The sequence below is a fragment of the Parasteatoda tepidariorum genome, chromosome 2 (assembly GCF_982258835.1).
Source record: "Parasteatoda tepidariorum strain Cologne lab strain chromosome 2, Ptep-v5.0, whole genome shotgun sequence".
NCBI classification, from domain to species: Eukaryota; Metazoa; Arthropoda; class Arachnida; order Araneae; family Theridiidae; genus Parasteatoda; species Parasteatoda tepidariorum.
The window spans coordinates 76,329,072-76,341,305 of NC_141756.1; the positions used below are offsets into that span (position 1 = coordinate 76,329,072).

The 12,234-nt window shown below is 27.1% G+C and overlaps 1 protein-coding gene across 5 annotated transcripts in view; it reads right to left on the reverse strand.

Annotated features, from left to right (window-relative positions):
- Positions 1 to 12,234, reverse strand: part of LOC107437455 (neural cell adhesion molecule 1-A) — a 425,122-nt gene that overhangs the window by 183,128 nt on the left and 229,760 nt on the right. For 3 of the 5 annotated variants that reach the window (XM_071177696.2, XM_071177695.2, XM_043057060.3), the window contains exon 1: positions 8,987 to 9,291. The exons of 1 other annotated variant lie outside the window; for it this stretch is intronic. In XM_071177696.2, coding sequence (XP_071033797.1) covers positions 8,987 to 9,080 — 94 coding nt within the window. In that variant the 5' untranslated portion in view covers positions 9,081 to 9,291. Of the gene's footprint in view, positions 1 to 8,986; positions 9,342 to 12,234 lie in introns of those variants that run through there. One more of the 5 variants, XM_071177694.2, reaches the window with a different exon arrangement.

A 12,234-nucleotide genomic window follows, 5' to 3' on the forward strand; every position in this document is an offset into this window, starting at 1 on the left:
TAAACCGCAATGAAACTCATAAAAGAAGATGGATGGATGGAAAAGATCACAAACTTCACATGATATACACGATACGAATCATTCTATAGATATTTGACCAACAGACAGTGAACTATCAATAGCCAGAAAACAGTCCTTTCCTCGAGTGTTTTATTCACTGATGAAAATAGGTACCGACTAGGAGAAGACTCCTTGAATTGATTATATTACTTTACCTTCAAATTTTTAACATTAAAAAAATAGTTGCAGTTGCTGCCCGTTTATAGGTCCGTAAGTTTTCAAATTATCTTGGTATTGTCACTACAAAAAATTGAATGTCATATTGTTTACAATTTCTTTGTTCTTTCACATCACTATCTGTTGTCATGAGTAACTTATTAAATTAATTTTAAGTCTGGATTGTTTAACTAGGACTTGTAAATCCCACTGAATTGGGGAATCCCGCAAGATTAGTAAATCCCGTAAAGACAAAAACATTGCCGGGATTGCATTTCCTTCCAACTTCGGGTAAAAATCTATCAAAAAATATATATTTTGCGCCTAGGTACGTTAAAAGTAGTTCGTTTGAGCCAGATTTCATAACTTAAAATACTGTCTACACTAATTAATTAGCGTATTTGAAGTTACTCCCTTCAACAATTAAGATTTAATCCTAGTATGTTAAAAACTGATAATTAAATCAAAAGTAATTGAGAGTGTTCAGTTTTACTTCTTTTTCTGCGCACTGCACATCCCATCTTTTTTTATGTTTTTTTAATTTATAGTGCAAGACATTTTAACTTTAAACTTTTCTTTTCTAGTTTTAAAAAAATGCATGCATTAAAATCGCTTATATTAAAACCCCAAATTAGCTTTAGAAATTTGAAGAAGGAATTAAATAAAAACTCAAAAGTATGTTTACGGATAACAGATATTGTCCCAAAATTCTTAAACCCTAAATTAAATTAAATTTCTAATTTAAAATTAAATTTCTTACATAACAAGACACTTTTATCTTTTCACAAAGTGCCTAAAAAGATACTGATCTTTTAAATTAAAATTAAAAATTTTGAAAAGAAATATTATTAAAAAGAAATATTATTAAAAAGAAATATTATTAAAAAGAAATATTATTAAAAAGAGATATTATTAAAAAGAAATATTATTAAAAAGAAATATTATTAAAAAGATATATTTATCAGAAAGATATAATATTATGGGAACGAAAAATTCAAGGCAAGAAAAAAACTAAGGTTAAAAGAAAATAAATTTCTCGTAGAAAATTTGTTTGTTTGGGCTTTGTTTTCCTTCGACGCTTTACTGAGTTTAGTTAAAAAAATTCCAACAATTGGTGTTGCATTTTTACTATTTGTGTTTTAATGCATCGACGTTCTATTGTAACTAACAGTGGACATTTCGAAAATATTTTTATTCAATGCCCACCTGGAGAATGACATTTCATCATACAGACATCTGAAGGGCAGATTTGTTGGCTACTCTTTCAGGGTCACCATATTAGGTGGGCGAACGTTGCCCCCTAAGTAAGGACAGATAATACAGAGAATGAAAGAACATCCATGCCTTACCCGGGATTCGAACCCAGAACCTTTATTATGCAAGGCCCGGTCCCTACCCCTACACAGGCTGGTCGGCATTTTGAAAACATCATTTTGGGGATTTTATAATTTAAAGATTCATAAGAATATGATGTTGATTAGCAAAATTGTAACTTTTCACTATAATGTCCCAAGTTCTTTTTTTTTTAGTTTAACAAATAAAAATGTCGATTTCAATATCATTTTCAATGAAGAAAGAATAAACAAAGGTGTTTTTTAAACATGAATATTTTGCTAGATATATAAATAAAATAATTCAGGTGCCATTTTTTTTATTATTTGGCAAAACAATCACAAATCTCTCTAGGGAAAACATTATGTGAGTTCCATTTTAGTTGGTATTAATGAGAAAAAAAACGCATCCTAAAAAACAATATCACCAATTTTTCTGCAGTGATGAATTATCCTTTTCTTTTAATGGTTATCCATTGCATTGTAGGTAATTACTGCTATCTTAAAGAAGATGTAATCATTTAGCTTAATCTCGTCTTTTCCAATAGTGAGTGAAGTGCTCCGAAAAATAAATGGATCAAATAAAAAATGTGTCCTGGAGAAAGGATTTGGCGTCCTTTGCCAAATTATTAGACACGCATCATTTACTTGTTGGCAACATTGGCTTTCTTTTTAAACATTTAGCTTCGGATTTCGTGATGGCTTTTACGAAGCTAAAGAGATCAATTGAGACGCCAAAAGTCTAACACCGGATATCTCACTTTATTACCTATTCATTTTTGTGCATAGTAACCGATTTTAATACTTATTATTAGTGTTGGGGAATAAGGTAACACCCAGTTATACTAATGACTTTTGTCAGGAATTCTACACGGTTAAAGTGAAGTTATTACTTTGTTCTAGAGATTGGGGAATTGTAATGATCATTTCCTTTTTACAAGGCAAAGCTTATGTTTTAACTGCAAAAAAAAATATTTTTATAAATAGAGCTTCAGTAATCACCGATACAGTCTTTTGATTAGTAAATATTCATTTAAATCAACCGTGCCCAAAAAGAATTTGTTGGCATGTAATAATTTTGCAATGCAATTTTAGTTACTTTAAACATGCAATAGTGATTAGATATTATTACTAAATATATTTACCTTCAATTGTAGTGCTTAACTGAGTGCTCACTTGCGTATTACGCACATTTACAGGTTTAAACAAGCAGGTAGAGCGTTATAGATAAATTGATTTCATGTAAGGAAATTAGTTTTCCAGATTCCTAAAAGTTGAATTTTGGAGTTTAAAGTTTTTATATAAAACTATGCGATGAGAACTCGACTTCTTAACTCAGTAAAAAAAGAAAATCTCTTTTTCTGAATCTGTTCCAACTTATTTTTACCAGTCTTTAAATTTTTTTAAATTCTTTTAAAGTTTAAATTCGGATAATATATATACATCATATGTTTTGTTTACATTGGGCTTTTTTTAGAAATAAATTTATTTATTTAAACACACTGCAAAAATATTTACCTTAACTTTTTAATGCTTATGTGTTTAAAAATCTGACCTTGCCACTTTAAAACGCAAACACGAAATATTCACCGTCATAGAATATTTAAAAGAATTCTGGATAACTTTCAGAATTGGGTTATAATCTTTGCATAATTATTATGTGCTCTTTAATGTACAATGAATAAAGTTGAAATAATTTATTTTAAATTGGTATCAATCGATTTATTTATTTTTTTATTTTATTGGAATAGAAATGTTAATTATATCTCTTAAATCAAATATAAAATAATAAATGTAGTTAAATTATTGCTTATAATCTAATAGAGTTATTGAACAACAAGTGCCATCTACCGATACTTGTTAAAATTAATCTATGAAATAAAGCTGCAATTTTATTAAAAGAAATTTCATAATGATCTGATTAGATTATTATGGAAAAGAAATAAACTTCTGAATCGTAATTTGATATTATGAAATTTTTTAAAACATTTTTATTTTTATATTTCATCTCAAGGAACAGATTTTTTTAATGAAAATTAACCTCATTAATTATGGAATATTGCAAAACTGATAAATTTATTAGTTCAATATAAAAGAATAATAAAATAAATTAAAAAAGAAATTTTGAAATTTTTATCATTTTTAAACATGACCAAGATAGACCCCTTTTTTTTGAATTTTCTAAATAGAACGAACGGATGTTTTTGTTCCTTTCAGCTAAATGTGGCATTTTTAGTAAACCTTATTGTTTTGTTGCAGCTAGCAAATTACACTCGAACCTTCCCACTGGGAAGCGTTTTAATTGCTTTAATTACTTAAAAAAATTTAACTTTTTGAAAATAAGCCTAATTATTTGTTGGAAATTCGATTACGTTATATACTTTAAAACTTAAATATTATATAAAAATAAGGCGTATAATGTGAACTAACAATAGCTAAAAAATGCAATTTTTGGAAATTAATTTTTGTTCTACATTTTTCACATTTTCTGAAATGCAAATTTCTCTTTAAGACTTAAATTAAATGATTTATTTCACACACATGAAATTGCTTCGATTTCGGAACAAATTGGATTCAGCGTCATATTTGAGATAAAATAAATTGTAAAAGATTGTGGAGGCACAATTTAAGTTAGACGAGTTATTCAATACTGGTTGATCACATTTAAAAGATTTCTTTAGAAGCTCTTCTGTAACGTATATTTTTTTTAGAATTTTTTTAAAATTTGCGATGTTTTGAAAGTTATTGATTGTTGTTAAGTTTTGTCTATATTTAGCCAGTGTCCTTGTTAAACATGAAAATTAAACGAAATGTCAATAATACGAAACGAAACTGTTTGTGAAAGTGAATAGCGTTTTGGATTTAATATTTCCAAAATTATTTTAAAGTTGCTTTGCTTTCGTCAAATAGGCAATTTTCATATTTTGCATTTTCCTCAAAACTTTCAGGCAATAATTTACAATCGCTAAAGATGTAGCATGTTTATAACTAAATTAACAAATATAAACTTTATTCTGTAGGTATGTGATCTTTATTTTTTAAGCATTAAATTTTAATGTTAAAAGTAATTCAAAAGTTCTTTTTTATTACGAAAATAATCCTATATGTTTTGTTTTTGTCTTATGTCCGACATTTATAAATATTTATCTTAGTAAACAATAATTTTTCGCTTACTTATAAATAAACATAAAGAACATAATACACTACAACGAGAAAAATTAAAAGTAATAATTGTATTTTTTTCAAAGCAATGTTTCATATGCTGTTATACAGAATACCTATCCAATTTTAATTATCTCTCAGGTAAATGGCATATTTTGCAAATATTTTGGAAAGAGAGCAAAAGGTAAGCAAAAAATTTTAATGCACATATTTATTTCACTCAACTCTAAAAATAATTTACTAAACATCTCTTATTTTATATTTCGTTATTAAAATACTTTAATTAACAGAATTATGTGAAGCAGTTAGCATTTTCATGCTAACTGCTTGTTTTTCTCCTTTTTAAAAGGCTAAAATTTATCATAGCATACTGGTTTTTTTATTTGTGTTAAATATACCTAAATTGGTGTTTTATACAATATGTGCAGAATTACGCAAAATTACTTTCTTTTTTTAGGATTTAGTAGCCTTTTAAGTAAATAGAGGAGAAAAGCAAATAAATAACACACATACGGGAGACAAAAATAAATGCATCTAAGGGCTATTTTAGTTTCTCAAGCGGATTAGTGCATGTATTTAAGGATCGATATAGTCCAGATATAAATCGTTGTGGGATTAGAACATTGGAACAATTCATTCACGAAGAATTTATTTCTGAAAAAAAGTTATATCACGGAATATATAGAACTACAATAATATAAAAGTAAAAAAAAAGGTTTTGAAAAAGTTGTGATCTTTGCGAGTTTTCTTATTTATATCTAGAAAAATAAGTGCATAATAAGTGCATAAGCAAGATAAGTTAATAAGTTAGATTTTAAAATTGATTTTTAAATGATGTCTTGAGTTTAATTTATTTTAAAATTATCCTTCTTAATAAATTACAAAACTTTATTGGATTTATGAAATTAAATACAGAAAATTTGTATTCTATGTTTTATATAATTAGTCATAAAAGAAATTTTTTTATTTATTTTTCAAATTTTTTTGTAATACATAAAAGTGCTTTCCAACGCTCACAGAGGATTCAAGTTCAAATTCAAAGCAAAAAATATCAATTCACCAAACGTATTTTTGGATACGTCATGCTTCCAAATTTCCTAAATACATAAAAAAATATCCAATTATCTCAAAACAAAAACAAAAAATATCCATTAAAATCTTGTTTTGCTTCAACAGTATTGTTCAAATAGATTGGTTTTATAATTGGTTTTTGCATTTTATTTATTCATGAGAAATATTAAAATATATTTTAAAGTTTTATGCACAAATATAAGACAACGAGACATGAACATTAGGAATCATATGATTTTGATACATATATTTATTAAAAACGATACTTCATTTTATCTTAGAATAAACCATTCACGTTAAAGAGCTTCAGCGGAATTTTGAGTAAATAAATATCAAACCTAAATTATCTAAAGAAAGCTTAGAGAACATGCATAAATTCGATTTCTTAACCAAATTAGAATTATTATGAGAATTTTAATTTAATATTTATAATTAGATTTCGATCTTTAAAAAGAATAACAAGAAATGTTAGAAGTATAGGTAATTAATTTAAGACAAAAAGCCAACAGAAGGAAAAATAATTAATTTTGTAGAAACAGTGTTTTCCCAAAAGCAATTAGAATATTATTCAGATCAAAAGTTTATTGGCTTAGGACAATTATTAATTGTGTATTTTCACGTTTCTTTTATACAGCAAGAGGAATTTTTTTCTTTTAATATTTTTCTTTAAATTTTTTTCATTTAATTTGTTTCCCTATTTTTTTTATTTGTTTTATATTTTTTCAACAATAAAGCTCCAAAGAAGAAGAAAAAAAATGATCAAAAATAAGTTATTAAAACGTTTTTATGCATTTAAATTTTCTGAAAATTGCATCATGTTTACAGGTATTTTCTTCATTATTTACTTGTTCTATTTCTCATTATAAGTCTCTTTCAATTTTATTTTTACATTATAATACATTGACAATTCATTGGCTATTGTGAAATAAGCAAAGATTAATAAATCTTTTAAATTTTAAAAACATAATATTGATTTTCATTTATAATATAAGTGTATATATGTTATTGAAAAAGTTGTAAATCTAAAATTGTATACAAATGTCAGAAATCAGATTAAAAAATATTAAGTGTTTAAACCTTTCGCCCCTAGCTTAGGCATTGTATACAATAATATTTTTCATACTGTTACTTAGTATAATTAGGATTTATTATTATTAAGCGAAGGAAATTTCTAGCTTCATATTTCCTTTTGTTTTCAGAAATTACAAATGATTAAAGCTTTCTAATTTATCATTTATTAATCAAGAGAACCTAATTAATCAGGTTAATAATTTGATATGGATTTGATGTAATTTTCTGCTATTTCCTACAATGATGATTTCTCTTTAATTGAAGATCAATTTCTTGATATTTCCTACAATGATGTTTTCCCTAAACAAAAATTTATAAAGCACTAAATTTCAAAAAATTTCAATCTGCTGTCTGAGAGTAATATAAAAAATGAATAAAAACGGATAGATATAATATATTTGAACAACAACAGATTTGAATCAATAACACACGTAAATCTACATAAAATCAAACACAAATACGATATACAGTTTAAATATAAAACTTGGCCAAAAGTTCTTTTCTCAGTGAAGAATATTGTAATGGTATTTAGTTGAAAATCCATGACTAGATTTTACTCTTCATTTCAATGTTCAGGAATTTAATTTCCAGCGCAGGAAATGGATGCTTCTATTTGATTACTACTACCCATTAATAGATTACCACTAATAGATTATTATGTATCATAATAATATCACCAATAAATACCGCAATAGAATATGATGAACATATTCTTATCTAGAATCTATTCCTGTAATTTTTTGATGACACTTTTCAATATGAAACTGCGGCTCACGAGTATTCTGAGATAAAACATACTTCTCAGGTTTTCGTTTTTGATGCTTATTATTTGTGTTAATCTTAATGCGTCACTTAATGAAGAACCGTTTAGAGCTCATTTTCTACTCATTTGTCTCTTGGACCATTCAATCTCAAATTAGACTTAGAATACTCTTAGGATATTAAATTACTTTTGAATACCATTGTAGTAAACGGGCCTGTAAATTTAAAATTTGTGTTTCGTAATTGATTTATGGAGTAAATAAGATTATCGACTCTGTAATGATCTTTACAAATACAGGAAACTAAAAAAATCATTATACTAAACATTATATACACATACATTAAACTTAACATACTTGTTCTTAGTTTGCTGAAGACACCGAATAGCTTAGCCTATTGACGTTGTGTATACACACAGTGCCGGATACACACGCACGCAGATAAATATATATGTATATATATGAACAGTCAATCCTATCCGTTACTTCTCCTAAGCAATCAATAATCTTGCTTTTCTTGAGAAGTCAACGTAGAAATAAATAAAATGAATCATAGTTATGTACACAATAAATTTTAAGAATTATATGTGATGTTTTAAGCTTTAAAACTTGAATCACTGTAACAAAATTTAAAAGTTTCAATACAAAATTTTCAGAAATAAATTCAAGACAAAATTAATTTAATTCGTATCCTGTTTTGAGCTTAATTCCTTCAGCAGTAATTTAGTTTAATTAAAATTTCTAGCTGAAATATTGAATCCTCTTTTTCTAATACTAGGGGAAATATATTGCGGAATTAATTGATTGCCATAACTATTGTTTATCAGTGTAAACTTTTATTTTATCAGGCATTTAAAAACATGAACTGTAAAAAATTCATATTGCCCATGACAAATCCAATTTATTTTATATTTTTTTCGTAAGATTTATTTTTAACTGCAAAAATTTTTTTAATTAATTTTAATATTTCATCTATTGTAAGACAATAATTTAAATAATTAATAATTCATATTGTAAGACAATAATTTAATATTACATATGAAAGCTTTCGAACTAATGAACTTTAATGTAACTTTATCATTATTTATTATTACTTTATTATTTATTACTTTTTATTTATTAAATTATAGTAGAAATTTAAATATTTCTATTGGAAGCCAAAATTAATTATTTGAAATCACAAACTTTACGCATTCTATACAGATAATGTTTCAATATAAAACTAAAAGAAATATTTTGTCAACGGTAAAATGTAACAAAAAGTTTTCTTTGGCGTTTTTGAATTCTATAAAACTTTATTACCCTAGCGGTCAAATAAAACATTTCATACTAGAAATGCAACTAAAGTGAAACAGCATAAAAAGTGCATCCTACCTAGGACGTTAAGGACAAAGTTGAGCAAATGCAAACACAGGGCCGCTCTTAAAAGCATCCAACTAGAGTAGCGGCATCCCCGTCTCCTATCCATCACGGCAAAAATAATCCTCACGATCACACAATCACAGGTGACGGTCAAAGAGACCTCCTTCACAAGTCCTCCTCTTTATCACTGACTCTCAAAACCACCAAAATCGGTGAGTGGGAGGAGAGGATTGTCCAATATCAACGAATCACTCTACGGGAGCAAAGACGATGCGGATCATACATGTTCCCCTTCCTGATTTTTCCAGCCGGAGTGCGGAGTTCGCAGATTGACTCACCAGGTGGCGCACCCCTCGCGGACACCCCCGAAGAGTAAAGGGGTATCGGTGGGTGGAATGAATTAAGAAGAACGAGGAAAAGGAACACTTCTCCTCCATCGGAATCTGGAATAGGGATGTATGTTGCAAATAATTCCAAAAATGTTTTTTTTTCTTCTTCTTTCGATTTCGAACAAATCTGTGTGTCGTGTATCGTATCGTTTAATTGGAAATATAATTAGAAATGAGTTTACGGGAATGTAATTTGTTTTAAATTACCTGTTCGCATGCTGAGGTTTATTTTGTTCATAATATGTTTAATCGGAGGAGAACTCGGAACACATTAAGAGCTTGTTTCCTATTATCAAGTGATATCCAGAGTTTTTATGTTTGGGAATTGTACTATGTTTGAGCGTTTGGAAATTCGATATCACTAGTTTGTTTTTAAAATATGTATTTATCATTCATCATTATTTTCCTCAAGTAAACGAATTTCAGAATCAGCAAACAAAACCACGACATATCTTATATTCTAGGGAAAACACAAGAACATTTCTATCATTTTTTTTTCATTGTTACTTGTTGAAATTAGAAAATTAATTAAATGTTATTGTATTGAATGCGGTGATGTTGTTTAGGTTCAAAAATTAATTTAATTTCGAAGGATATATGCAACGTCCCACAGATTTTCAAGTAGTGAGGAAATAAATGTCTGGTCAGATCTTACGTAAAACATTAAATATTCTTATTATGCTGAAAACGACGTGTAAATAAGAAAAAAAATAAAAGAGAAAGATGCAATATATTTATTGAACATTGATCAATATATATATATGTGAAGAAAAAGTATGAATTTATAATTCAAAGGAACCTCTCAGAAAAATATATAAGTTATATTTATTAAGACGAGTATCAAATGGTATACAAATGCCCTTCTAATTTTTATGAAATATACCATTTCCATATTGGCATGACATTGCTGAAGTTTAAAAGAGTTAAATATGGTAGAAAAAGTAAAAATAGTACACTCGTACAAAAAAATAAACGTATCATAAGAAATTTTAATTGTTATGTGCTTTGACGACTCTTTAAAAAATTTTATGAGTTTACACTTTGAATCGATGCAAAGATGAAAGAGAAAAGAAATGAGCTTGAAACAGAAATTTATAGTAAATACATATATATTTGGCTCAGTATGATAGGAAAATTACTGCTTCCAATAATGTTTCCTCCTGTAATGATTTTCACGAAAGAAATATCTCTGTAGTAGTTCATTCTGATTACAATATCTTAAGCAAATCATGTTTTTACTTATTTATTTAATTTTTAAAATTCTTAAATGATGAGTAAACAAAAATTTTTCAACATTTGAAATTGCATATCACGTTTCATTCTTTTCCATAATTTTCATTAGAGGATATTTTGCATCCTTATTACACAATAAATGCATTTTTAAACTATGAATTTATAAAAACAAAATTTATAAATATATACTTTTTAAAATGTTTTTACGGATATAATCTATAACAATATTTTTAAATATTTCATAGGAGGCATTTTTTAGAAGAGGTATTGCTGGTTGAAAGTAATTTTAAATCTCTGTATTTCTGTTTTTTCCTCAAAATGCGCGGTATATTTAAAACATGTTTAAAAAAAAGCAAAACTCAAATTTATCATTAACAGTTTCTAAAACAAAGAAAATATTTCTCTAAGCGTGCTTAATTTTAAAACTATGATATTGTTTATACGCTACTCCACTTCTTGTCACCGATTTCTTGAGGGTCAACAACCTATTGGATTTTGTCTGACTTCGTCAGACAATTGGAGGATACGGAACAACAACAACAACTATGATATTGTTAACAAGAAAAAATTCAAAATATGTCTTCAAAGAAAATAATTGAATAAAAGGAAAATTTTATGATTTTTGCTGGTCTGTAATAGATCCATGAAAATAATCAGTATGACTATTGTTCTCGATGTTAAATTAAAAATAAACATTTTTATGACTTCATCTATTATATTTAGTATTTTGGTTTGATCATGCAAGGTAACTCAGAACTTTCACCCCGATTCCATAGGTGTACAACGCACTACGTAATACATGTACAAATAAAAAAGGTACAAACATGTATAGAAAATTCAGGCATGCCTTGAATAATCGAGAATAGATAACGTGGATAGTCCTGATGGAATAGAAGTCTTCATCAGCATTTCTGCAAAAACAAACTCGGAGATATCTCGAAAAACATGTTGCCGCAACAGTGGATTGATCGCATCTGAACTGAAGGCAATGCACTCTTGTCTTGGCCACTACGATATCCCGATCTCACCTGAAACCATTTTTTCATGTGGACGTTCGTAAAAGATCGTACGTATAGCTTTAACAACCGTGAATGATTCGAAAGATCATATTGCAACTGATTTCACATGATTCACAAAATTTGGCAAGAAATACACATCAGATTTGATGAATACCGTATTATAAAAGGTGCCCAGATCAAACATTTATGAGGAGTATTTTCAAAATTTACCTATATTACTTTTGCATGTATATACATTTTTAACTAATAATATTTCTTTATAATACGTCACAATATAACATTTCCTTCCAGTTTTCTACGATATAAGCATATTGTAAAATTGAGCTTTTGCATGTATATACATTTTTAATTTATACTTTTATAACATTTTGCAAAATGTACCTATTAAATCGGGGCGTTACACTATAGTTAGGAAAACTGACAATACCTCGAGAAAAAAATAGTACCTCAAGACATAAATCTATATTATTTTAATAAACTTATAATATTTCCTTATGAATGCCAACATTTTCTTCCAGTTTTCTACTATATAAGCATGGTTTAAAATTGAACTTTTGCATATATATACGTTTTTAATTAATACTTTTATTACATTTTGCGAAGTGTACCTATTAAATTG